The following is a 27,882-nucleotide window of genomic DNA, read 5'->3' on the forward strand; positions in this document are numbered from 1 at the left end:
TGTAGAACATTCCGTGTATCAGAGCAATGAACAGGAAACCAAAAATAGAATATAAATTATACACCAGAACAAATACAGTTACAACGCTACAAAGTGATCAGCAGACAGTAATTAAAACATTATTTCGGGGAAAGGCTTGGGTAAATAAATAAATAAAAGTCTTAAGCATGCATCTGAAAGAGTGGATTGTTGGAGCATGCCTTATATCAAAAGATAATGAGTGGCCACAAAGCTGAAAGCCCTACTACTTGTGCAGTGTTGCCGCGCTTGGAGAGGTTCCCACGTTGGAGGGTTTAGGATTTTGAACAGTATTTGCCAAGCAAGCAGCCGGGGAGGGACTGAGGATGGCTGAGATGTCTCTCTCTTTTTGGTCCAAAATTATTTCCCATTTCCTCTGTCGGAGTCTTCTTGAAATGCACCTGCTTCTCCTTCCTGCCTCTCCTCTCCCCTCCCCTCCTTCGACCCTCAGAAACCTGTGAGTGACATGGAATGGTATGACTTTAATCAGGAGAAACAAGGCTGGAATTGCAGGGGACGGGGGATGATGATGACTGCTCCAAAGCAGCTTTATGTGAAAAGGCTCAGGAGGCACTTCTGGAATGCTAAATTGCCTCTGACAAATTGTGTGGCAGTCAACAGCTGTTAAAGAGGGAGATGAGAGAGACTGGATGGCTCAAGGGGATCTGTAATGGGAGCCTGCCCCATTACACATGGCACAGTCTGATGGCTCTGGGATGATGCAGGCAAACCAATTGTCAGATCATTCAGGAGGAGGAAGGGTGAGTCCCAGCGGGATTAGGGGCCACAGTTGGGGCTGTTCCCCTACCTCTTCTGGTGACATTATGACAGGCCTGAGTAGTATCAGCAATGCACCCAAGGGTTCATAATATACATGCAACACCTCCATTTTCTTCTTTGACACCACTTTACAATAATGCCTTATCTATTAAGTACCTGACAATTTTGGTTCTTTTTCTCAGTCTTAAATTCAGTTCTCTGAGTTTCTGCAGCAATATGCAATTTTTTAAATAAAAAACCTCATGCAAATTCCCCAGCATTGTGAATCCTCCCAGTAAACCATTCTTGTCTGCAGTTTTGACTAATGTACACGTGTTTGCAAGCATTTTCTCCTAATAGAATGTATTTTCTATGCTATTTTCACCAATATGTTCATTTTTTATACCCCTTTCCCCCAATTGGTCGGGGATGCTTTAAGTTAGATTCCTATATTGAGCAAGGGGTTGGACTCAATGGCCTTATAGGCCCCTTCCAGCTGGACTATTCTGTGGTTCTAATATATGCATTTTGTAATCATTGTTTGGCTGGAGAACTGCATTGCAAAATATGGAGAAGTGTGGACTTTGAAGGATGGCTGGTGCTTCAGTTCTCCTGGAAAGAATTTGAGGAGCACATTGCTAAGAACATAAAAACCAACAACAAAAAATTCTATAAATACATTCAAAGCAGGAGACCATCTAGGGAGACGATTGGACCCTTGGATGATAAGGGAGTCAAAGGTGTACTAAAGAACGATAAGGAGATTGCAGAGAAGCTAAATGAATTCTTTGCATCTGTCTTCACAGTGGAAGATATAGGGCAGATCCCTGAACCTGAACTAACATTTGCAGGAAGGGATTCTGAGGAACTGAGACAAATAGTGGTAATGAGAGAGGAAGTTCTAACCTTAATGGACAATATAAAAACTGACAAATCACCGGGCCCGGATGGCATCCACCCAAGAGTTCTCAAAGAACTCAAAGGTGAAATTGCTGATCTGCTAACTAAAATATGTAACTTGTCCCTCGGGTCCTCCTCCGTGCCTGAGGACTGGAAAGTGGCAAATGTAACGCCAATCTTCAAAAAGGGATCCAGAGGGGATCCCGGAAATTACAGGCCAGTTAGCTTAACTTCTGTCCCTGGAAAACTGGTAGAAAGTATTATTAAAGCTAGATTAACTAAGCACATAGAAGAACAAGCCTTGCTGAAGCAGAGCCAGCATGGCTTCTGCAAGGGAAAGTCCTGTCTCAGTAACCTATTAGAATTCTTTGAGAGTGTCAACAAGCATATAGATAGAGGTGATCCAGTGGACATAGTGTACTTAGACTTTCAAAAAGCGTTTGACAAGGTACCTCACCAAAGGCTTCTGAGGAAGCTTAGCAGTCATGGAATAAGAGGAGAGGTCCTCTTGTGGATAAGGAATTGGTTAAGAAGCAGAAAGCAGAGAGTAGGAATAAACGGACAGTTTTCCCAATGGAGGGCTGTAGAAATTGGAGTCCCTCAAGGATCGGTATTGGGACCTGTACTTTTCAACTTGTTCATTAATGACCTAGAATTAGGAGTGAGCAGTGAAGTGGCCAAGTTTGCTGACGACACTAAATTGTTCAGGGTTGTTAAAACAAAAAGGGATTGCGAAGAGCTCCAAAAAGACCTCTCCAAACTGAGTGAATGGGCAGAAAAATGGCAAATGCAATTCAATATAAACAAGTGTAAAATTATGCATATTGGAGCAAAAAATCTGAATTTCACATATACGCTCATGGGGTCTGAACTGGCGGTGACCGACCAGGAGAGAGACCTCGGGGTTGTAGTGGACAGCACGATGAAAATGTCGACCCAGTGTGCGGCAGCTGTGAAAAAGGCAAATTCCATGCTAGCGATAATTAGGAAAGGTATGGAAAATAAAACAGCCGATATCATAATGCCGTTGTATAAATCTATGGTGCAGCCGCATTTGGAATACTGTGTACAGTTCTGGTCGCCTCATCTCAAAAAGGATATTCTAGAGTTGGAAAAGGTTCAGAAGAGGGCAACCAGAATGATCAAGGGGATGGAGCGACTCCCTTACGAGGAAAGGTTGCAGCATTTGGGGCTTTTTAGTTTAGAGAAAAGGCGGGTCAGAGGAGACATGATAGAAGTGTATAAAATTATGCATGGCATTGAGAAAGTGGATAGAGAAAAGTTATTCTCCCTCTCTCATAATACTAGAACTCGTGGACATTCGAAGAAGCTGAATGTTGGAAGATTCAGGACAGACAAAAGGAAGTACTTCTTTACTCAGCGCATAGTTAAACTATGGAATTTGCTCCCACAAGATGCAGTAATGGCCACCAGCTTGGATGGCTTTAAAAGTAGATTAGACAAATTCATGGAGGACAGGGCTATCAATGGCTACTAGTCATGATGGCTGTGCTCTGCCACCCTAGTCAGAGGCAGCATGCTTCTGAAAACCAGTTGCCGGAAGCCTCAGGAGGGGAGAGTGTTCTTGCACTCGGGTCCTGCTTGTGGGCTTCCCCCAGGCACCTGGTTGGCCACTGTGAGAACAGGATGCTGGACTAGATGGGACACTGGCCTGATCCAGCAGGCTCTTCTTATGTTCTTATGAAAGCATGAATTTGAAAATGTCGGCTTTGAATGCAAACTGAATTGAATTCCTTGCCCATTGTTGCTTGTCCATGATTTAAACAAGGGAAACAGGCCAGTGGATACAAACTGGACATTGGACATAGCAACAGAGATTTAAAAAATGTATAGATTATTCCTTATATCAGAACAATGAAGAGAAAACCAAAATAATTTATATTTATACACCAGAATAAATACAGTTCAACACTACAAAGTGATCAGCAGACAATAATTGAAAAATTATTTTGGGAAAAGTGAGTCCTCTTCCTGCATAGATTGGAGCAGGATTTGGCCTCCAAATGCTCATGCCACTGGACATTTGTAGCAGCCGTTTGCAAGTTTAACCATCTGTCTGCACCAGCCCTTTGATGCTGGTCCCTTAGGTTCAGGACGACTTCCCGGTGGCTGTCCAGTGGAAAAGTTTACCAGCCCTCAGCTGTGAACTGCTGGCTAGCAAAGTGTGGGAGCTGTGCAGTGGTCTGCAAAGAGAGCCCGTCCAGGAGTGGCAAAACGCCAGTGCCACAGCAGTCCTTGAAACATCAGCAGAAGAGCCAGATTTACCACTGGCAGGCTGTCAAGGAGGGATGAAGGGAAACAAGTGGCAATTTGTCACTGCCAGCCCTCTCCAAAATGCAGGCAGGAAGGGAAGAAGCTGGGAGTGTGAGTTTAAGGGCCAGAAGAGCAGCCCTAATGCATCACAGGCTAACTAGTCCAGTCTATTACAATCCTGGACAAAGGAAGTGTGTAATAGCCTCCTTGGCCATTAATATGGTACTTGTGCACGCCTGTCGATCAGGATCGAATTGTGTTTTCCATTAAAAATGCATGAGGGCCTGGGCTGCAGCAATCGCATAAAAGCTGATGGGACTGAAGAGGGCAGCAGCTGGGATGTGGCCGCTTAAACAGCTCCTCGTGAACACTAATGTTATTTAATGCCCAAATTAGCAGCAGTCCTGTCTGAGGGGCTGCCGAGAAGGCTTCAGAGTACATGAGCCCCATAGAGCGGTGAGTGGATCAACACATTGGGAGTCATGTGAAGGCTCCATTGCTCACTTGCTTCTCATAAATCCCACTACAAGGCCTCCATGTGTGGCAACACACGCACCGGCGGCAGACTCGCAGTGACAAATTAGCCCCCTTTTGCTCTTTGCAATTTGCTCTTCCCACTCAAGGCAACTAGCTTTGCCTCTGCCACTTTCAAGGCTGCAGAGAGGAAACATGAGTCATCGTCCATTCTTCTGCCTGTCTCTCACCTCCTGCCCCAGCCAGTTTTTGAAAAGAAAGAATTGCCTTACTGGATGTCAGAGCAAAGCGTCATCAAGTCTAGTACTGTGAATCTCAGCGAGGCCATTCAGACGCCCCCAGGAAACTCATAAGCTGGGCAAAATGAAGCCAGATATAGCCACCCTTGGTTTGGCCATCAACACAACCTGGGGCAATCAAAGATGTGCTGATAATGATGTTATTTGTTATTATAATGTTATTTGTTATTTAATTTGTAAATTGTATTGCTTTTATTGTATTTAATACCTGTTTTATACCTGTTTATTTTTCTTTGTAAGCCACCTTGAGGGCCTTTGGCTATTGCTATTGTGGCAGAGCCACTGATAGATCTACCCCCATGCGTCTGGTTTTTCCAACCCTTTCTTAAAGCCTTCTGAACTAATCACCAGCACTTAAGAGCAGCCCTAGCTGGATCAGAACAAAGCGCTTTCTAGTCCACCATCCTGATGCCCACAGTGGCCACCGAGATGCCCCTGGGAAGCCAATAAGCAGGACCGTGATGGCACTAGCTTTCTCCTGCTGCTGTTCCCCAGCGAGTGGTAGCCAGGCATGGTGCCTCCGGTCCTGGAGACAGCATATAGCCACCATGACTTGTTGCCTCATTGATAGCCTTGTCCTCCATGAATTTGCCTAATCCCCTTTTAAAGCTATTTGGTGTCTATGACCAGCACCTAGTGCGGAGCCTTGAGCTGGAGCTGAGGAGGCAGCTGGACACTGAGCAACTCAGCAGGGAAATGTTCACCTAGCAAGGGTGTCAAGGGCCAGCTCAAGATCACCCCCACAGTGAGTGGCTCAGGGGTTACGTACCCTGCCACCGATGCAGCCGTGGGCAAGCTGCATAGTCCCAAGGAGCCCAGTTGCAGACAAGGAAGGGGCTGGCTTGTTCAGCTGTGGCAAGCTGAGCAGGCACTAGCCAGATAGGGAGGACTAGCCTCAGAAGGAGGCAATGGGAAACCCCCTCTGAATACCTCTTACCATGAACACCCTATTCAGAGGGTTGCCATAAGTCAGGATCAACTTGAAGGCAGTCCATTTCCATTTTAAGTCCATTCACAGGTTTCCTGTCTGCTCCCGGAATTTGCATGTTTCTTGTTCTCTCCTTCCGAACCCCCCAAAGCCTTGCTCCTCTCCCTCTCCCTGCTCCTATTTCCTGACACTTCCCTTTCTGTGGGATTCATGATACTTCATGATTCATTAGAATAGACAATAATGCTGGGAAAAACAGAAGGGAGTAGAAAAAGAGGAAGACCAAACAAGAGATGGATTGATTCCATCAAGGAAGCCACAGACCTGAACTTACAAGATCGGAGCAGGGTGGTTCAGGACAGGTGCTGTTGGAGGTGACTGATTCATGGGGTCACCATAAGTTGTTGTTGACTTGGAGGCACATAACAACAACAACCCTTTCTGTGACCTGAACTCACCCAGTTCTATGGCCCTTGAGGGGAACCACGGGGAAGGGCCGTGGCTCCGTGGCAGAGCATCTGCCTTGCATGCAGAAGGCCCCAGGTTCAGTCCCCAATGGCATCTCCAGGGAGGGCTGGAAATATCCCCTGCCTGAAACCCTGGAGAGCTGCTGCCAGTCAGTGTAGACAATACTGAGGTAGACAGAGCAATAGTCTGACTCTGTATAAAGCAGCTTCCTACGCTTCTATGCCCTTGGCCATCCCAAAGTCTCTTGCTCTCTGAGACGGCAGTCTGTGTCTGTGTTGGAATTGCTTTTAATATGCTTTTTTTATATAAAAAAAACCTTTTCCCCCTCTTAAACAATATTTTTTAACCCTTTTTATTTAAGATGTTTTTAAAGCTTTATTAAAGAATGATTTTAAAGTTGTTTTGTTTTAATGTATTTTACGGTCTGCTTTTATAATGTTTTACGTGTTTTTACTGCTTGTGTTTGCTGCCCTGGGCTCCTGCTGGGAGGAAGGGCGGGATATAAATCAAAGAATAAATAAATAAATAAAATCTTCACCGGGGGCTCTGCGCAACTCCAAACTGCTGCCGGAGAGGGGGGTACTCTGCAAGGCAAATGCGCACAGGCTGGGGCTGATTTTGATGTGCATCCAGCGTGCAGTGTTGCACCAGGTACTCTACGACTGGAGACAGTTCAGGTGCCTTCCGACAGTCTGATGGGAGCCATTTGTCTGGGACATGCTCCCAGGCCCCCGGGGTGATGCAGGCCTCTGAATGGGGCAGGTCAGTTAGCACTCTTCCCTTCCAGTGTAATAATACAATTCATAGTACAACTTCTGCAAAGATAAAAAAAAAAATTAAATACTGGAAATGTGGTATTAGTCTAAATAAAAAAATCTTTATATCCCTTATATAAACTCATCCTTTAAAACTACAGAACTGAGATCTGGAGATTTCCTGAATGCCACAGCAAAATATATATAGAGAGGATGTTTTCAAACTCTGTAAGCATTACAGGACAGTCAGATGAGTTTATATACACTTGATATCGGTTACACTTATGCTGAATTGTATAGTTGTTGTTTGTATATTTATTGACCACTGAAGAAGACTTTGTCGAAACGCGTTTGGTCATATGTTTTGATATTCTATTTCAGAAGCTGTTTTTGTATATATTGGTTATATTTACTTTTGCGCAATCAGCTATGATAGATATATACATTTTTTTCAAAAAAAAGTTCTCATAAAGCATCCACACTCTTATCATAGGCAGCCTTGAGGGTTTTTTTTGTTCCCAATTCCTTGTTTTTCCACATTTTAGTTTGTTGGGACACACTTCTTGGTTTCTTTTGGTAGGGTGAACTTGGTCCAATCACTATCCCATGGATGCGGCCTTTTGCTCCCTGGAGGAAGGGGTGAGGTATGAATGTGATTCAGAATGAGTCTAGCCACCATCAGGTATATCCCCAACCACAGCTGGATCCCCTTCTTTAAGAATCATCGTTGTTATCCCTAACTCAACCAAGAATCCCCTTCTCTGGGACTCCATCTGTTGCTCCACAGCACAAATGTCTCCCATCCATAATGCAGTTTCAGCCAGAGAACTCAGGCAGCAGCTAAAGCATCTCCTCTAAGCCAAGAAGAGCTTGCAATCTCCTAATGACAATTGGCTGGCTATTTGGCAGGGACGAGCCTCTGAGAAGCCACAATTTCTCACTTTTATTGCTTTTCTGCATTTAGCAGATGCCTCTCATGAACCAAGTGCCCTGTTTAATTACATTAACGTAATCTAGGACGTCATGCAGCAGAGTTGCCAGTTCATCAAAAGTTCTGCTGACTCGTTTCCACAGAAATAGCCATCCTCCCCACCCCAACCCTCCTTTTGGCCTGCCAAATATTCAGAGGCCACTTCTACAGCAAAAAATCTATCACAGGATATCCTGGCAAGAGAAAGATGTCAATACAAGGCAAAGAAAAATGAGGCAAAAGCATGTGTGTGAGAGAGAAAGAGATGGGAACGTTATTTATTTACTGTTGCATTTCTATCCCACCTTTCCTCTAAGGAGCTCAAACTGGCATGCATGGCTCTCCATATTTCCCTCACAACAACCCTGCGGTTAGGCAGACAGTTGGTGATTGACCCAAGGCCACCCAGTGAGCTTCATGGCCAAGTGGGGATTTGAATCTCCCAGGCCCTAGTCCAACACTCTAATGAAGATTAAAATATGTGAGTCTCTCACGCAATTGTAAAAAATAAAAAATGAACTGTCCAGTGTATTAATTCATCAAGGAGCAGCACAGTGAAGTGGACAAAGGGCCAATTTTGGATGTCAGAAGTCTGGATTTAAATTCTTCCTCAGCTATGAGGTGGATAAATGAGGTAAGATTTACAACGTGCTTTTTTCACTAAAAGTTGCTACTGATATTATAAATCATCGAATCATGTAATTTGAAAAGAACATCTCATCCAACACTTTGCTGCAACACAATACTATCCAGGACAAAACAAGTCACTATCAGAGAGTGAGTGCGCAGTGAGTGTGTCATGGGACAAGAGGCACAAAGAGATCTCATTGCGTCTCAACAGAATTTAGGGACAATGTTCTTCCTGTCCCTCCACTATTATCACCACTCCAATTAGAAACTAAACACGAGCAAAATCCACGCAATTAATTCCCAACAGGCACCATGTGACCGCCTTCCTCCAATCCTTACATTTGCTTCCTGTTCCCTTTGATGTCCAGGCCTTAAAGCTATGGCTCTCCCTGGCCTTGCTCCAGCTTAACTTTCTGCCCTTAGTATTCAATATGGGTTGTAGCCAATGCTAGTCCTACTCTGAGTAGACCCATTGAAGTTAATGGGCACAACCAACTTAGTTCCATTAATTTCAATGGGCCTACCCTGGGTAGGACTAACTTTGGATACAACCCAACATCCCAGCCAGGTCCTCTAACTCTACCACCTTCAGTTGCCTGAGGATCTCCAGGTCTCTTCCATAATTCTGAACCTGCTCCCTTTATGCCTGGAATGCCTTTCCAGAGCTGCCCCCCTCCTCCTTCAAATCCCTCCTCAAAAGTCACCACGTCTGTGAAGCCTTTGGGCACCCATTAATCCTCATCAGCAAGTGAAATGAAGCCTAACTACATGCATTTGCTCCTATTCATGGTTTCTCGGCTGCGTGTACACAATACAACCTCCCCCCTCCAATCCTGGAACTGTACTACTGTGAGGACTCTCATGAGTGGAACTTTCCATCTGTATTAGGTTACTCCAGAGAACCACTGTGGGGTAGTGGTTAAGGTGTTGGACTGCGACCTGGGAGACCAGGGTTCACATCCCCACACAGCCATGAAGCTCCCTGGGTGACCTTGGGCCAGTCACTGCCTCTCAGCCTCAGAGGGAGGCAATGGTGAACCCCCTCTGAATGCCGCTTACCATGAAAACCCTATTCATAGGGTCGCCGTAAGTCAGGATCGACGTGAAGGCAGCCCATTTCCATTCCATTCCACTCCACTGTCCACCAGACAAGCAGGCCCACAGCTGCCGACCGCTCTGAGAGATGGGTTAGGCAGAGTATAAGCAGCAACCTGTAACACGAGAGGGAGCTCAGACCACAGCTGACAGCTGCTAGGCGCAGCTGGGAGGGGGAATGGAGACACACACAGCAGACAGACCTGCACAAGCCAGTGGTAGAGGCCTTTCCCAGCAGTAACAGAACCGCAACCCCCTGCCCGCAGAAGGGTTTCTAAACACTGTGAAGAAATGTGAGGTATCTATGCTTATTACTATGTATATGGTCAGCAGTAAAAGCTATTAGACTGCTTATCTCTTGGTGTTTTAATGGCCCAGCTTCGATTCACAAACTAACAGCCTCTAACCATTGAACTGGAAGTAACTCTTGCACTGGGGCTAGCACCCTGTAGCATTACTCTTGGCAGAAGGCTGCTTCCTGTGTCCTATGTTCCAAATCCTTTTGATGTGAGCAGAGAACTAATGGATCAGCAAGATTGAGCTTACCCATTGCCTGGTCAGCTGCTACAAGCTGTGGCACAGGCAAAACCCTCTAGCATCCACTTCCCAGTGTAAAGAGCAGCAGAGATTTTGGCAGGTCCTTCCCTAAACAATTTCACAACTCAGCTGCTCACTCTGAGACATAAAGTACTCCTCCTCCTCCCCCCAGTCTGTGAGCAACATCAGAAGTTCTGTTGAAGTTAGGCAGCTAGCTCTACTCTGCTAGTCTTGGCTCTTGCATGAGAGCAAACATTTGAAGTGCAGGAGGGGAGAACTTATGCCAAAGTTGTGCATCCTCCAACATGTCAAAGATGAAAATAGAGACATGCTCCTTATATCAAGGATTACTACCCAAGCCCACCGTTACACACTGCTGTTACATGTTACAGAGCCATTGTGGCATAGTGCTTAAGGTGTTGGACTACGACCTGGGAGACCAGGGTTTGAATCCCCACATAGCCATGAAGCTCACTGGGTGACCTTGGGCCAGTCACTGCCTCTCAGCCTCATGAAAACCCTATTCATAGGGTCACCATAAGTCAGAATCAACTTGAAGGCAGTACACACACACACATTTACCCTGCAATAGCTTATCATCCATCCACAGCTTTTTTTGTAAGTTGTTGTTTGCATTATATATGCTGAAAAAATAAAACTATCCCGCGATCCAATAGTTCCCAGTGGACCCTACCAGCATGTGAAACAACCTGGCACGTTAATATCCATGCATATGTTTACATGTATCTGTACTGGAGACAAGATGCATCTACCTCCACGCAGAGTGCTGCACCCTGAAGAATGAGTGACAACTCTGGCAACTCATATTAACAAATGTTAAAATATTCCCAAAAGACAAAAGACAGGGATAGTGAGTAATCTGGGATATGTTCCAGAAAAGAGGGACGATACCTAATAAACAGAGACAGTTGGAACTCCTGCAATTAATATTTCATCTTTTCTGTGCTGGAATACTGGCTGCTGTTATGAAGCAAGGTTCATGTTCCAGGTTATAAGGGAGAGAAAAATGTCTCATTCTCAGATTGTGTGTGTATTGGTGCCAATGGGAACTTCCTACCGAGGCAAATAGTGAAAGGCTTAACACACACTGTGACCCTCATTCCCTCCCCAACCCCCAGCTGGTGCTATATACAGGTGTTGTTGTTTAAAGACTCACACAACTACAAGTGATAAAGTACTATTTTTTAAACCAGGACTGAGCCAAGACATTTTCCTGCCTGAGCCAATACAGGAATACCCCGCATTAACGTACGCAATGGGTCCAGAGTGAGTACGTAAACCAAAAATGTACTTAAAGTGAAACACTGCCTTTTTTCACTGATCGATGCATGTACTGCACTGCAATCGTCATATACGGGCATCACTGATGTAAATAATGCATTTATAACTAAAATAAACACAGTAGGCCTTATTTTAAGAAAAGGTTTGTCGTTGGAAACTGATTGCGCGGTGGCGTCACGCCGTTAAGTGTCCGTTCTTGCGAAGCGAGCGTACGTAAACAGGGGACTGGTGCTACTGTAAATGTGTCCATACTCACGAGCGCCCGTAAAGTGAAGGTCCGTATAGTGGGGTATTCCTGTACACAAGATGGCAGCCCCCTTTTTCTACTAACTGAAGCCCATTAAAAGACAGTTGAATCTTACGTCAACAGTGGTGGCGGCACAGTTTCTTCCACCAAAATAGAGATGACTGCCCCACTCTGCCTAACGGTAAGGCCAGCCATGCATTAATGTCAGATGCAATTTGGTCCTCAGGTTCCTATCCACTGTGGAAGTATGTAAACCAGCCTTCCTCAACTGGACTCCTTCAAATGACTACAATTTCCATGGGAATGGTAGGTCAAAACATCTGGAAGGCACCAAGTTGTAAACCATTTTCATACCTCCTCAGTTTAGAAGAGGAGCGACAACTTAAGGTCACCACCTCCCCCCCACACACACTGCTCCTATGCTTTTAAAAGCAGCTTGACGTACAGAAATCTGACCTTAACAAACTGAAGCTTCACCTAATACAGAGATAACTAATAAGAAAGTCTTTTGGCAACTGTCTGTATGTGCACTAGCAGGAGTTCAAGACACAGTAGCAGGGACAAAAAGAAAAAATAAATTGCAACCTTCACCCCTGGGAGTAAAAAGAAGTGGGATCTTTATGAAGCAGCCCTTCCTGCAATATGTAAAGGTGTGAGGAGAAAAAAAACAGCTTTCAACCACCACCATCCCAAACTGATGCCACGACTGTATGAGTTGTCCAATATAGTTCTACTCAGAGTAGAACTATTGAAAATAATAAAGAAGACTACCTTTGGGCCATTAATTTCAATGGGTCTTCTCTGAGTAAAAACCTAAGTTCAAGACAGCTTTCCAAATGAAAGTAGAGGTCTCTCTGGGTACTTGTAACACCCCAATCCTGCCTCAAGGTTCACTGCCTACATGATGCCCCCTCCCATTTGCACATGGCTGAAAGATGGTCCTGTGGGGCTCCTGGCTGGGCAACCAGCAGCCTGTCCTGCGCTTCCATCCTGGAGCAAAAGAGCCAGTCCAGTCCAGTCCCCCCTTTTTATCTAAAAAATGTTTCCAGAGCAATCCCATACATGCCTCGTCAGACGTCAGTCCCACAGCATCTAATGGGGCTAACTCCCAGGTAGGTGTTGTTGTTGTTATGTGCCTTCAAGTCGATTACGACTTATGGTGACCCTACGAATCAGTGACCTCCAACAGCATCTGTCATGGACCACCCTGTTCAGATCTTGTAAGTTCAGGTCTATGGCTTCCTTTATGGAATCAGTCCATCTCTTGTTTGGCCTTCCTCTTTTTCTATTCCCTTCTGTTTTCCCCAGCATTATTGTCTTTTCTAGTGAATCATGTCTTCTCATTATGTGTCCAAAGTATGATAACCTCAGTTTCATCATTTTAGCTTCTAGTGACAGTTCTGGTTTAATATGTTCTGACACCCAATTATTTGGCTTTTTCACAGTCCATGGTATCCGCAAAGCTCTCCTCCAACACCACATTTCAAATGAGTTGATTTTTCTCTTATCCGCCTTTTTCATTGTCCAACTTTCACATCCATCCATCGAGATCGGGAATACCATGGTCTGAATGATCCTGACTTTAGTGTTCAGTGATACATCTTTGGATTTGAGGACCTTTTCTAGTTCACTCATAGCTGCCCTCCCCAGTCCTGGCCGCCTTCTGATTTCTTGACAACTGTCTTATTGTACTATGTATTGTATTACACACAATGTATTATTATAATACACGTAATGTATTATTATTTACCTTTATTAGTCCCTTTCCTTGCCAAGCAACCCAAAGCGACTTACAAGATTAAAACCAATTATAACAAACCCATTAAAACAACCACAACATAACCTAGAGTTCAGTTTTGCAGCCTTCTAGCGCAATCCTAACCGTGTCTACTCAGAAGTAAGTCTTAATGACTTCCAATAGGGTTCACTCCCAGGTGCACCCCCCCCCGGCTGCAATCCAATATACATTTACCTGGGAGTCCCAATGGAAGGTGTTTCTGAGCAGGCATGCATTGGATTGCATCCCTAATATATTTTGCCCACCTAGAAAGATACTTCGCCTCTTCCATGCCTCCCCTTTTTTTGATGCCGCCATTGCTTACTCCCAAGTAAGGGGTTGCAGCTTGAATGTCACCGTGGATCTGGCTGTACTTTCCCTGCAACTCATTAGATGGGCAGCGTCCACTTTCTGGAAGGTAACCCCTCACGGGAGGTGCAAGGGAAGCTGTCACACGGGCGAGGGCAGGCGGGCAGCCATTCCCCTTCTGGTGATCTTGGCAGGGTCGGGGTGGGGAGCTCAAGCACCTCGGCCCACGACGGCCGTCCGCTGGGGGGGGGACGAAACCACGCCCGCCTTCTTCTCCCTTCCCGGTTCCGGGCGAGGGAGGCGCACTACGCCGGCCCGGAGGAGGAGCAGCGGAGCCGGGCCTAGTCGGTTGCCATGGTTACCGCCGTCCCCAGGGAGGCGAGGCGCCTGCGCGCCTTCCACTAGGCCTCTCCGCCCGCCTTTCGTTTACGCGGCTTCGGTGCCATCGGCAGCGGCCCTTCTTCGCCTTCCTGCCGCCATGGGCGAGCGGGACCCGGCCTTTGTGCTCGGTGATTTGGCCGAGGTGGAGGCGCTGGCCGAGGAGGTGATGGCTGGGAGGCAGCAGGTAGGCCGCGGGCGAAGGGAGGGTGCTCAGCCGGTCAAGCGACACATCACACGCGCCCCTTGCCTTCTCCCCACTTCACCCACTGGGCCTCCCCCTCCATATCTTCCTCCTCGCAACACCGCCCCCTCCCAGTATAGGGCAGGTGTTGGTTCCGCCTCCCATAGGCTCAGGAGACCCCCCTCTAACCTTCGTGCGAATGATGCCTCAGCACAGCCTTCGCCAACCTGGCGCCCTCCAGAGGTTTTGGGCGACAAGGGAGTTGTCCAAAACATCTGGACGCCCCCTGGTTGGGGGAAGCTGCCTTTATTTATTTATTATTTAATTTGTATTCCGCCCTTCCTCCCAGCAGGAGCCCAGGGCGGCAAACAAAGCACTACACTTTAAAACATCATAAAAACAGATCTTAAAATACATTAAAGCATAACAGCATTAAAAACATCTTTAAAAAAAAACTTTAAAAAGGGTTAAAAACATTATTAAAAAACATATTAAACAATTCTGACACAGATGCAGACTGGGATAGGTCTCAACTTAAAAGGCTTATTGAAAGAGGAAAGTTTTCAAAAGGCTCGGAAAAGATAACACAGATGGCACCTGCCTAATATTTAAGGGGAGGGAATTCCACAGGGTAGGTGCCGCCACACTAAAGGTCCGTTTCCTATGTTGTGTGGAACGGACCTCCTGATAAGATGGTATCTGCAGGAGGCCCTCACCTGCAGAGCTCAGTGACCGACTGGGTATGTAAGGGGTGAGATGATCTTTCAGGTATCCTGGTCCCGAGCTGTATAGGGCTTTGTACACCAAAACTAGAACCTTGAACTTAGCCTGGTAGCTAGTAGGTAGTCAGTACAATTCTTTCAGCAGTGGGGTGACATGTTGGCGATACCCTGCCCCAGTGAGCAGTCTCGACGCCGCATTTTGCACCAGCTGCAGCTTCCGGACCAACCTCAAGGGCAGCCCTACATAGAGCGCATTACAGTAATCCAGCCTGGAGGATTAGTATTTTGAGTGCTCTGAACCTGTTCCAGTTTGTCTGCATCCCTCTTGAAGTGCGGAGACCAGAACTGGACGCAGTACTCAAGATGAGGCCTAACCAGTGCTGAATAGTTCACGCTTTTTGGAAACTAAGGACTTCCTGACTGTTAGAGCCATACGACAATGGAACCAATGACCTAGAGAGGTAGTGGGCTCTCAGACACTGGAGTCATTCAAGAGGCAGCTAGACAGCCATCTGTCGGGAATGCTTTGATTTGGATTCCTGCATTGATCAGGGGGTTGGCCTTGTAGGCCCCTTCCAACTACTATTCTATGATTCTATGACTTGTGGATGGTTCCAGAGTCCAGGAATTGAGCAATTTGCCTGCTCTAAAAGGAGTTGTGCTTCCTCTAAAGGAGTATATGTATAGTCTGGGAATGCAGCTTTGGCTGTTCCTGGGTGGGAATAGCTGTGCCACAGTGACTACAAGATTGGGCTACTGTAATGTACTCTATGTGGGACTGCCCTTATGGTTGATCCGGAAGCTGTAAATAGTACAGAATGCAGTGGCTAGGTTGCTAAATAGAGCATCTTACCATAAACATGTAATGCGACTTTTGAAAGATCTGCGCTGACTGCAGATCTGCTGCCGGGCCAGATTTAAGATTTTATGACTGATTTATAGAGCCTTAAACAGCTTTGGATCAGACTATGTATCGGAATGCTTTCTCCTGTGGACACAAGCCTGGTCACAGGTTATGCTGTAGCCTGCTCAGGTAATCTTATTGATGCAACCTGGAGGTTTTATCAATTTCTCTTTTAGATTGTGGATCTGGATCAGAAACGAAATCAGAACCGGGAGGCACTGAGGGCTCTGAGCAATGAGATAGACTCTTCAGGTGAGGGGCCTTTTTGAACATATGAAGCTGCCTTTTGCTGTCTAGTCTGATTAGTAGCTGTTCTCCAATGCCTCAGGCAGATAGAGGCCTTTCCTAGACCTGCTGCCTAAGATGCTTCTAAAAGTAGATGCCAGAGTTTGAACCTGGTGCTTCCTGTGTGCAAATCATGTGCGCTGTTGTTAGGCTTATGGCAGGTGTGGGGAACCTTTGGCCCTTCAGATGTTGCTGGACTGCAACTCCCATCAACCCCAACAAGCATGGCCAATGGCTTATGGTCCCCTGTCCCTTTTCGATCTGTGTTGAAGTCTGCAGAAACCCACTGCTTCCTAAAGGCATGGTACCTGATAGTTTGAGAGCTCTGGTGTGTTTCCAGGTCTCCCTATGTACCAGTTCCAGTCATGAGCACCCCTGCTGATAGGCTGGTGCAGCTGTGTGTTGTCCTATGTAGCTTGATTTGTAAGTGTCTTTGTTAAAGAAGAACATAAATGCAACTTTCTCCAAGGGTCTGGATTAGCCTGTTTACCTTACAACCAGGGCTGTGGAGTCGGTACGCTAGACCTTCGACTCCGACTCCTCTATTTTTCTACTGTCCGACTCCGACTCTGACTCCTTCATAAATGACAAATGTATATTAACTAGTAATAACAAATTTAAAATGGTAGCACAAGGCATTTCATCACCACCACGTGAATCCAGAGCTTGGAAAAGTTACTTTTTAGAACTACAACTCCCATCAGCCCCAGGGATTGGGCTCGTGAGAGTTGTAGTTCAAAAAAGTAACTTTTCCAAGCTCTGGATTCACGTGGTGGTGATGAAATGCCTTGTGCTACCATTTTACTACAGTAAATTTGTTATTACTAGTTAATATACATTTGCCATTTATGAAGGAGTCTGAATCGGAGTCGGTACATTTCTACCAACTCCGACTCCACCCAAAATTGCTCACGACTCCGACTCCACGACTCTGACTCCACAGCCCTGCTTACAACAGCCCTGTAAATTACGTTAGGCCGAGAGGTAAAGAGTTCCCAAGATCACCTGTATGGAGGAGTGATTTGAACTTGGTACTCTGGCTATTGGACCACACAGATCTGTGCAGTTGTGCATAAAGTTCACTGTTAATCCCTGCAGTTTCCGTTTCCTATATGTTTCCTATACCTCTGTGCTGGTCTAGATTGTTTTGGGCTCCTGTTATCTCGATATTCTCCTCCTACAGTATTATTTACTGCTGGAACCACAAATGTAGATGCCTTCCCCACTGTAGGCACTTCCCCAATGGTAATCCAGAGCGAAACCTAAAATGACTGCCCATTGCTAGACCAGCATTAATTTGAAGAATACATGGGAAAGACGTCTTCAGAGGATAATAATAATATAATAATAAAATTTTATTTGTTAGTCGCCTATGTGTCCGAATTAACGGACACTCTAGGCGACTTACAGCAGCATAATAAAATACAATACACAATTCAACCACATTCATCAATTAAGCTAACATCAAAAACATCACTTAATACATCAAAAACTAATCTAGCTCGAAGTTCCTGTAGGCCTGCCTGAATAGCCAGGTCTTTAAAGCTCGGCGAAAACTCATCAGGGAGGAGGCATGTCAGAGGTCGTAGGGGAGAGAATTCCAGAGGGTGGGAGCCACTACCGAAAACGCCCTCTCTCTGGTCCGCGCCAGCCGAGCTGTTTTGACCGGTGGGACCGAGAGGAGATCCTGTGTGGCTGATCTTGTAAGGCGGCTTAATTGGTGATACTGGAGGCGGTCCTTTAGATAAACCGGGCCGAAACCGTATAGGGTTTTAAAGGTCAATACCAACACCTTGAATTGGGCCCGGTAAACCACTGGTAGCCAGTGAAGATCTATCAACACCGGGGTGATATGTTCCCGGCGACGGCTACGCGTAATCAAGCGTGCCGCCACATTCTGTACCAGCTGGAGTTTCCGGACCATTTTCAGGGGTAACCCCCACGTAGAGCGAATTACAATAGTCTAAGCGAAAAGAGACCAGGGCATGTATTACTCGTGGGAGTAGCTGTACAGGAAGGTAGGGTCGCAGCCTCTGTATCAGATGTAATTGATACCAAGCTGCCCAGCTCACTGCTGAAACCTGAGCCTCCATGGACAGCTGGGAGTCAAGAATGACCCCTAGGCTGCGGACCTGGTCCTTCAGGGGTAATCTCACCCCATTAAACACCAAGTTGATGTCTCCCAACCTTCTCTTATCACCCACAAGCAACACCTCAGTCTTGTCGGGATTTAGCTTCAGCTTGTTCTCGCCCATCCATCCACTAACGGACTCCAGGCACTTGGACATGGTCTTCACAGCCAACTCTGGTGAGGACTTAAATGAGAGATAGAGCTGAGTGTCATCCGCATATTGGTGACACTGCAGCCCAAAACTCCTCATGATGGCTCCCAGCGGCTTCACATAGATGTTAAATAGCATGGAGGAGAGGATAGAACCCTGTGGCACTCCGCAATTAAGAGGCCAAGGGTCTGAAACCTCATCCCCCAGTGCCACCCGTTGGTACCTGCCTGAGAGATAGGAATGGAACCACCGTAAAACAGTGCCCCCTATTCCCAATCCCTCTAGGCGGCTTAACAAGATACCGTGGTCAACGGTATCAAAAGCCGCTGAGAGATCCAGGAGGATGAGGAAGGTATATTCTCCCCTATCCAACGCCCTCCTCATATCATCTACCAGGGCGACCAAGGCTGTTTCAGTTCCATGTCCAGTCCTGAAGCCCGATTGGAATGGATCTAAATAATCCGCTTCATCCAAGTGCGTCTGTAGTTGTTTAGCCACCACTCGCTCTATCACCTTGCCCAAGAATGGCAAATTAGAGACTGGGTGAAAGTTATTCAACTCTTGGGGATCCAAGGAGGGCTTTTCTAAGATGGGCCTTATCACTGCCTCCTTGAGGGCTGATGGCATTGCACCCTCTTCCAAGGATGCATTTACCATCGCCTTGATCCCTTCGCCCAGTTTCTCCTTGCAGCTCACAATGAGCCACGAGGGGCAAGGATTGAGCAGATAAGTGGTTGGCTTCACAGTAGAGAACACCTTGTCCACTTCCTCAGCGAGAAGAGGCTGAAACCGATCCCACCGGACCGGAGTGCAACTGGCCGGTTCTGGCCCACTTCTTGTACCCACGGCGTGCGGAATCGTGCACTTCAGGCGCTCAATTTTATCGGCAAAGTGCTTAGCAAATATGTCACAGGAGGCTTTAGAATGTTCCATGGGTTCCTGCGCAACTGGACCGACCAGGCTTCGGACCACTTGGAACAACCTCCTGGGACAACACTCTGCCGACGCAATAGAGGCAGCAAAGAAATCCCTCTTTGCTGCCTTTGTTGCCACATGGTAGGCCGCTATTGCTACTCTAACCAGTGTCCGATCGTCTTCAGTGCGAGATTTCCGCCACCGGCACTCTAGTCGTCTCACCTCCTGTCTCAGACCCTGCAACCGAGGTGTGTACCAAGGTGCTGTCTGAGTTCTATTCAGGGGGAGAGGACGTTTCGGAGCCACTCGGTCTATCGCCCTGGTGATCTCCCTATTCCAATCCACCACCAGGGTTTCAACCTAGTGACCTTCCGACAGCTCCAAATCTCCCAGCCCATTCAGGAATCCCTTAGATTCCATCAGGCGTCTGGGGCGGACCATCTTAATAGGTCCTCGACCCCTGCGGAGGGTGAGCGGCATTGAGAGGCCTATATTTACCAGATAGTGGTCTGACCATGACACGGGGTTAGAAGAAACAGCCCCCATTTCCAGATCATTTCCCTCCCCTCCCGAGACAAACACAAGGTCAAGAGCATGACCGGCTACATGGGTGGGCCCTATATTACTAAGGTGCAGTTCCCAGGAAGTCATGGTTTCAATGAAATCTCGAGGGGCTCCCATGAGAGTGGTCTCAGCATGCACGTTGAAATCCCCCAAAACTAATAGGTTAGGGGAGAACAATCGCACAGCCGAGACCACCTCGAGCACCTCCGCCAGGGAGTCTGCTGTGCAGCGGGGTGGGCGGTACACAAGTAGAATCCCTAAACTGCCCTTTGGGCCCAACCTCCAGTACATGCAATCGACAAACTTGGTCTCGTGGAGGGGAGGTCTGGCAAAAATCAAGGACTCCCGATAGATAACTGCCACCACCCCCTCCCCGCCTACCAATCCTCGGCTGCTGTGCATATCGGAACCCAGCTGGACACATGGCCTCAAGTATGGGAGCTGAGGCCTCGTCCAGCCAGGTTTCCGTAATACATACCAGGTCTGCGTCCTCATCCAAGATCATATCGTGGATGAGAGATGTCTTCTGTACCACAGACCTGGCGTTACATAACAGCAGTCGAAGGTTGGATGGAGTCCTGCATCCCCCAGTTATCGTCTGGTTGTGTACAGGCCCGGAACAAGGGATGGGTATAACGTATCTATCCCTTGTTCCCCTAAATTGGCGTGGCACTCTTGTATTTTGACTAGAGCAAGATTATTAAATGCAGCTGCCTCCTGTATCCTTTCATGCGCTGCAAGAGAGCCTAAGCATGAAACAAGCTCAAAATTGTAGAAATGAGTAATTGTTGCAGATGTTACTGCAGAAGTTGAATGCAACGTGATTATGCCAGGAAAGAAAGAGATGTCCATTGTCAAGGCCTTTTATGTTCCTTGTAAAATAAATAACTAAATCCAAAGTCTTCATTTAGAAAACTCAAATTCCACACTCAGAATAAATAGTGCAACTTAGTGTGTATTTTTATTCATCTTTAGAACATGATCTCCATAACCATGAGGACAAGAAATGTGCTGTTTTTAAACAAATTAAGTGCAAACACAAGCTCAAATTCTCAAAGTTCTGCACCAGGTGCCAGTTCTGTGGAGATCCCATCCACAGGAAGGAGCAGGTGGGCAGCCAGGGAGTGCTTCTGGGTCCAACTGTCACTGGAGATGCAGGTGTCCTCGGGGGTCAGAAGTGCCTTTTGCCAGCTTCAGTTGTTCCTGGGCCAGCATGGCTTGACTACAGTTCTCCATGCATTGGTAACCTCCAGGTTGGATTACTGCATTGCACTCTGTATGAGGTTACCCCTGAGATTGGTCTGGAGGCAGCATCTAGTGTAGAACATGGTGGCTGGGCTGCTTGACTACACCTTGCCTGTGGGTCCTGCCTTGGCCGCTTATCTGCTACAAGGCCCTATGCAGCTCAGGCCCAGGTTACTGGAGAGGCCACCTTACTCCTGACATATATCCAGTAGGTCATTGTGTTCTGCTGGAGAGGTTCTCCTTCAAGTCCCTTAAATATCAGAAGCCTGCCCCCATAGCAGCTCAGAGCAGGGCTTCCAATGTGGCTGTCCCTGTTTTGCAGAACCGTATTCTTATTGAGATATGACAGGCAGCCACCACTTTCTGGAAATGATTGAATACATTTTTGTTTCGGCAAACTTTTCCGTTTTTTTTTAAAAAACAACAACAAAGGTCTCTGCATTGGGGGCTTGTATTGCTTTTAATCTTATTTTTTGTTTTTATTGAATTGTAAAATGCCTTGAGACTTAGGTGAAAGGCAATTCAATAATCACCATACATGCTTGAAATCAATGGCTGTGCTTGCAGCCTAAGTACGTTTTGGCACCCATTAGCTTTTTGGGTCCTTGGTTCCCACGTATCAAACATCCTAGGTGTTCATGTGATGCCTCCTCCTTCTGACTGTCTTGCAGTTTTCATTTGGATTGGCTGTGAGTTCAGTTTTGAGTTTACCATCTGTCTCTCCCTTCTTAGGCCAAGAAGGGTACAGAAGTCTTGGTGATTGTGCCACAGCCGTGCCACAACCCTGCAACACCCCACCCCCTGAGATTTGCAAAAGGTTCTGGAAATATTACAACCCCTTTTTGTTTTGCCTTAGGTTTCCTATACTTGTTAGGTTTTGTTTAAATTGGTTATGTGTGTGAGTTACTGTTTTAGGATATGGTACACTGGAAAAAAATCACCTGAACACCTAGAAATTTGATGTGAAGTTTTAGGAATTTTGAAATCTTCAGCTCTGTGATGGGCTGTCTCCTAATAATTTTAATTTTTCCCTACACCTGTCTAAATAAACAGAGCTTGGAAAAGTTACTTTTTGAACTATAACTCTCATCATCCCAATCCAGTGGCCATGCTGGCTGGGGCTGATGGGAGTTGTAGTTCAAAAAAGTAACTTTTCCAAGCTCTGTAAATAAATCACCTGTAAGGTCAGAAATAGGAATTTATGTTTTGTTCGCAGTATCAGATCTGAAAAGCAAATAGCAGAGGCAGAATCCTGATTTGGTAGCAGGAGGGGGAATCGGCCTGACCCCAGTCTCGACTCTCGCCGTCATGAATTTTTGCAGCTCTGCTGGTAACTACAGAGCACTTCCTAAAAGCTGTAAACGCAGGAGCTTGCTACGGGAAATAGTGCAGCAACTGCAGCATTCTGTGATAACTTGTAATAGTTGCTGTTACATTTCATAAGTGGTGCTGGTTCCTCTCTCTTCCTGCCAATTTTGAGCATGCCTGGCCTTTCCAAATGGTGACTAATGTCTGCCGCAAGTGACAAGCAGTGGCTCCTTTTCTCCCTGGGGAAAGATTGTGCTCAGCAAATTGCCTGGCTTCCCTAACATGCGGTGAGGCTTTTGCATTAATGAGGGCAAGGTGGAATAAATGTGCTTGGCGTGTGATGGAGCTTCGGTTCATGTACATTTTAGACCAAGCCTTTGTGCTGGGTCTTTGTCCAATGGGAGATCTACATTGTCTGCTTTACCTCCCTTACACTGTGGAATATTTCTCCCTTCCTGGTCCTAAGGCAGCTTTTTAGAAGCTATCAATTCCTCCCCGACCCAACACCTACAATGGTTAATGTTATTCCAGTCATCTGGTTTGGTGAAAGGTAGGGCAGATCTGGGAATATGTTATTTTGTAAGGTGCCATTATAATGAGTCTTAGAAATGAGCCTGCTACTTACATGCCTTTATTTGCTTTAAGTAACCCCCTTAATGTGAGCTTCTTTCCTTGCTTTCAGATAAAGTCATGGTTTGCTTTGGGAACATGTTTGTGCAGTTTCCAAAAACAAAGACCAAGGACATGCTGCAGAGAGGTGAGATCCCAGCGATGCCTTTGTAATCTGCTTGCAAAGTCTATGATTTCCAGAGCCAAGGCACACAACCCCGAGAAATACTGAGGATGATGGTCAGATAGGAATCATTTGATGTTTGAGCAACAGGAGTCCAATTTATAGTTCATAACCTTGTTTACTTTGCCACTCTGTTACCATTTTGGCAGCTTTGTATGTTGGCCAAGTTGCAGATTTGGTGCATGCTTCTTTCTAAGGCTTTGTCACACGCTGCCCCTGGGTTTCCAAACTCCCTCTGCCTGAGGATTATTGACCAGCTTGGTCTTGTATAAAATGACAGCTGAGATTCTTGGGGTGCCTGCCTAGTGGACAATACTCCCTGGGGCTTAGGGGGGAAGGAGCCGGACTACTGGCTGCTAAAGGGGAGAGAGGAAAAATAAGATTAACAGAGAAAGGTGGCCAGTGCCTCTCTTATGTGTTTGCCTGCATGCACTGCCTACCTCAGAATTCTCCACAACCAGTGTGGCTGTTAATGTCTCTTTCTCGTGTGGTATATGGAATGTCTAGGCAGACTGTTAGAAGGCTGCACTAAAGAGCCAGCACTTGTATATGCACCTATTGGCTACCTGCAGTTTTGCTTGAGCAAGAATGCCTGGTTAAGATTTTCATCTTTGCTTTCAAAGGTCTGTTTCTGGCTTTAGTATACCAAGTGAGCGCAGAGTGGTGCTTGCGTGGAATTGATTCAAACTTGTTTTTCCTTTCCTTTTCCTCCTTATATTTAGTGTTGGCTGTGTGAGTTTTTAGAAGAAAACCTAAATAATTTAAACAACTTCTGAGGCCTGAAGTAACTTAAAGCAAATCAGCCAAATTGCATAGTACACAGAGCCACTGAGACCGTTACTCATTCTGCCCTGATGGAAAATCCCAACGTACTCTCAAATATGGCAGTGTGCTAGTTCTATAGTAAACAGTAAAATCCGTGTGTTGAATTTCCTTAAAATTATTGGGATACCAGACCTGTCCCCAAAATCTTGTATCTAGCTGTGATAACTAAAAATCTTTGGTTCATAGATTGTAGTGAGATGTGACTCAAATTGTTCTAAACTGAAGCTGGAATGGGTGTGTGTGTGCATGTAATGAGTTGAAAGGAAGATGGTGTCTTAATACAACAGCAAGTTTTCAAATATGGAGAAAGAGCCCTTCTATCATAATGCTTGCAACTGAAAAACAAAGCAAGTTAGATTAATTTGGGTAGTGAGTCTGAATAAAGCAGTCTCTTAAATCTTCCAGATGACTTGTCAAGCCCTTTACTTTCTCTACAGATCAAGAACTCCTAGATGAAGAAATAGCCAAGTTGCGGAAAGAGCTAAAAGTGAAGGTCAACCATCTTTTGGAAGCTCAAGGTATTTGCCAGACAGGCTAGAATCACGTGGTTGTGTTCAGCAATGGGTAGGGGTCTGATCAAGTGCTCAGGCCTAGAGACCACTTTCCCTTATTGCCTCCTGTCTTCATGCCATCTCAATAAGTGGTGTGAGCTTTTTTAAGAACAGGTGCATTTTAAGTATTTGGGAATAAGCTGGCTGACGTCTACCTTTCAGGATGTGCTCCTCTCCAGGCAAAGGAGGGGGAGCAGGAAGTATATGGGAGACTGAGGTGGGGCAGGGTAAGGCAGGTGGTGAGACTCGAGGGGCCTTGGAGCTATCGGGGAGGGCTCTGGAGGAACCTGCTTTGGTCAGGGGCCAGAGGATGGAAATAATTGTAAAATGCTTTTGCTGAATAGAATTAGTAGATGCCATTCCTGTGTGAACGGCTTTTTAAAAGTACATAGCAACTGTGATGGGCTCAGTCTGAATCAGAATTCTGGTGTTAGGGAGGGAGGCGTTAACCCATTGCCTCTAGCTACAGTCTTGACCTGGGACTTGGCCCCGTGGACCTGCTGTTTGCATTGGAATAAAAGCTCCCATTTCTGCCAGTGGAAGCTTTCCTTGCAATCTAAACAGTGAGCATTTTCCACTTGAACTTCTAGTGACACCTCCTTAATCTCTTCCCCTCCTACACTGGTGCATGGTATCCTATTACTGGTGTCCAAGCAAGGATGCATCATTAAGCAAACCTGTAGCTGCATTGCTACGGTGGAATATTTTTTTCTGAGTTACTGAACGTTCATAAAACTGCAGGGCCTGAGGGTTGTTGATATCTTTGTGCTATTCTAGAGCAGGCTCTTTCCTCCTTTCATCTGTCCCCCACCAAATGACCTGTAGTTTTCTGAGTGGCCTTTGGCTGAACCTGGATCAATTTAAATTGCATTTGCTCACATTCATTCCACCTATAAGCTTCTTGGGCCAAGGATTTGTCCTTTACTTATGTGAACTTTGTGAAGTGCCAGCGATGGTACATCTAGTTCCTGACAATCCAAGTTGTTTCAACAAGACTTTTAAGTTGATACCTTATCCCAGTCTGCGTCTGTGTTGGAATTGCTTTTTAATATGTTTTAAACCTTTTTTAAAAAAAACAATGTTTTTAACCTTTTTTAAAAAAAGATCTCTTGAAAGCTTTTTTTAAAAAGTGTTTTTAAAGATGTTTTGTTTTTTAATGTATTTTAATGTCCTTTTTTTAAAAGACCCTCCGTGGCGCAGAGTGGTAAGCGGCGGTAACGCAGCCAAAGCTCTGCTCACGGCCGGAGTTCGATTCCAACGGAAGGAGGAAGTTGAATCTCCGGTAAAAGGGGTCCAGGTCCACTCAGCCTTCCATCCATCCGTGGTCGGTAAAATGAGTACCCGGCATATGCTGGGGGGTAAAGAAAGGCCAGGGAAGAAACTGGCAATTCCACCCCATATATACGGTCTGCCTAGTAAATGGCGCAAGATGTCACCCTAAGAGTCAGAAACGACTCGCACTAAAAGTGCAGGGACACCTTTACCTTTAATGTCCGTTTTTATGATGTTTTAAAGTGTTTTTAGTGCTTTTGTTTGCTGCCCTGGGCTCCTGCTGGAGGAAGGGTGGGACATAAATCAAATAAATAAGTAAAGGAGCCACGCCACACTTTGCAAAGGAAGGCACAAATTCCCCAGTAACTTGGCTAGTACTTCTACTAGGGTTCTTCCCAGCATTTTATTATCTCCTTTCTCTTTCCTAAGGTAAGCCGGAGCTGAAAGGCTACAACCTGAAACCCTTGAGCTCTGAAGAAATGTGGTTCATGAGAAAGGTGGTGGATGCGTAAAGCGCCATCCTTGTGTGGATTTTGCCGTTTCTGCCTGCACAGAAAACTCTTTTGAGAATTGCTCACTCTTCAAAAGGCAGCTTTGGTCGCAGACACATGTGCCTCAAGCAGGGTGTTTCTGAGCTATTGAGGATCTGATTACTGGCATCTTTTGCGGGAGAAGTTCGGGTTTGGATGGAGCAAAATGCCCAAGCTGATTTCTTTCTGCAATTTTTACAATCTGCCTCAAGTACTAGTATTAAAACCTGAGGTGTAAGAGGTTGCAATTTTGTCATTGTAAGATGCGCTGTTGACTTCAGAGTGCTGGAAATGAAGTGGTAGGAACAGAACTGAGATTCCACTATCTTCCAGGACATGCAGTTAAAATGCACATGTCTTTGTGATACTAAATTGTACACTCAAATCCAAAATGTGTGCAGCTGGTGGTGAGCAATAGAAAGTATTCTCTTGTCCACCTTGCTTGTGTTAATATTCTTTGTCTAAACTCAGCAATGCTCGTGTGTTAAAACTCTGGGCGTAGAGCCCAGAAAGCCATAACTGCCCCATTTGCCCAAGTCTGTCTTGCTGTGCTGTGAAGAGTGTTGCAGGCCAGGTATGTAAAAACCCCAAATGGCACAGCTGGGAATGCTTACCTGATCCCTCAGTTCTGGCCAAACAGCTGGTACTTCTGCACAGGTTCCTCCAGCTTCAAATTGCACATACTGTATGTAATTGTAGAGTCTGGTAACTTATGTTAAGATAATAATTCCTGGGTATCCTAGTTTTGCCATATCCCTGTAGAGAAACTTTGCCAGAGCCATCAAAGAATGCCTGTACACATTAAATTACTTGGTGTTTCAGAGAAAGGTAGGAAGCCTAAAATCCCACCTCACAAAGTTGGGAGCTCTTTGTCCCTTTCAGCCTGTACTTTAGACCAGTAGGTGGCATGCTTCTCCATTCCCTGTTTTCCAGTAGAGCTTCAGACTATGTTAAATGACCGTTATCAACCAGCAATACCTGTTTTGACGCAGGTTTTTATTTTGGTCTTCCTGTGGGGGCTTAGGGTTAACTAGGGATTATGGAAGAGTTTCTGTGAAGGCATTTGAATCCTGGCCTGGGCATCAAGTTACTGTTACGTAAATTTTGTATAAATGAGCAGAGATCGTCAACAGTCTGAAATGCGTGTGTGCCAGTGTGTGTATTTACCCAAGTAGCAGACCTTTACCCTGCACTGAGATCACTGAGACTTAAGACTTAGTAAAATAAGAAAAGCTACTTTATTTATATAAATACATAATAGATAGGAAAGGCATACCTAGTTCTAATTAACTACATTGGAGGCACAAATCCCAGATGTGGGCATTGCCCTCATGGCTCGGGAGAGAGAGCAAAGATGTCTCCTCTCTCTTGGACAATTGAAG

The 27,882-nt window shown here is 45.9% G+C and overlaps 1 protein-coding gene and 1 long non-coding RNA gene across 3 annotated transcripts; one reads left to right on the plus strand and one right to left on the minus strand.

Moving 5' to 3' along the window:
* Positions 1 to 14,040, minus strand: LOC133386975 (uncharacterized). 2 transcript variants are annotated; one of them, XR_009763326.1, is made up of 4 exons: positions 13,700 to 14,040; positions 9,535 to 9,686; positions 6,659 to 6,935; positions 1 to 473 (listed from the first exon to the last, which is right to left on the minus strand). It is a non-coding gene; the product is annotated as an uncharacterized LOC133386975 (long non-coding RNA). The 2 variants fall into 2 exon arrangements; XR_009763325.1 differs by lacking the exon at positions 1 to 473 and having other exon boundaries at positions 3,136 to 6,935.
* Positions 14,008 to 27,630, plus strand: PDRG1 (p53 and DNA damage regulated 1). Its single transcript, XM_061630820.1, has 5 exons — positions 14,008 to 14,307; positions 16,107 to 16,182; positions 23,212 to 23,286; positions 24,585 to 24,665; positions 26,400 to 27,630. Exons 1-5 carry the CDS (start codon positions 14,221 to 14,223, stop codon positions 26,480 to 26,482), a joined length of 402 nt encoding a protein of 133 aa, XP_061486804.1. The 5' UTR covers positions 14,008 to 14,220; the 3' UTR covers positions 26,483 to 27,630.
* The last annotated feature ends 252 nt before the right edge of the window (positions 27,631 to 27,882 follow it).

Source organism: Rhineura floridana, chromosome 6, assembly GCF_030035675.1.
Source record: "Rhineura floridana isolate rRhiFlo1 chromosome 6, rRhiFlo1.hap2, whole genome shotgun sequence".
NCBI lineage: Eukaryota > Metazoa > Chordata > Lepidosauria > Squamata > Rhineuridae > Rhineura > Rhineura floridana.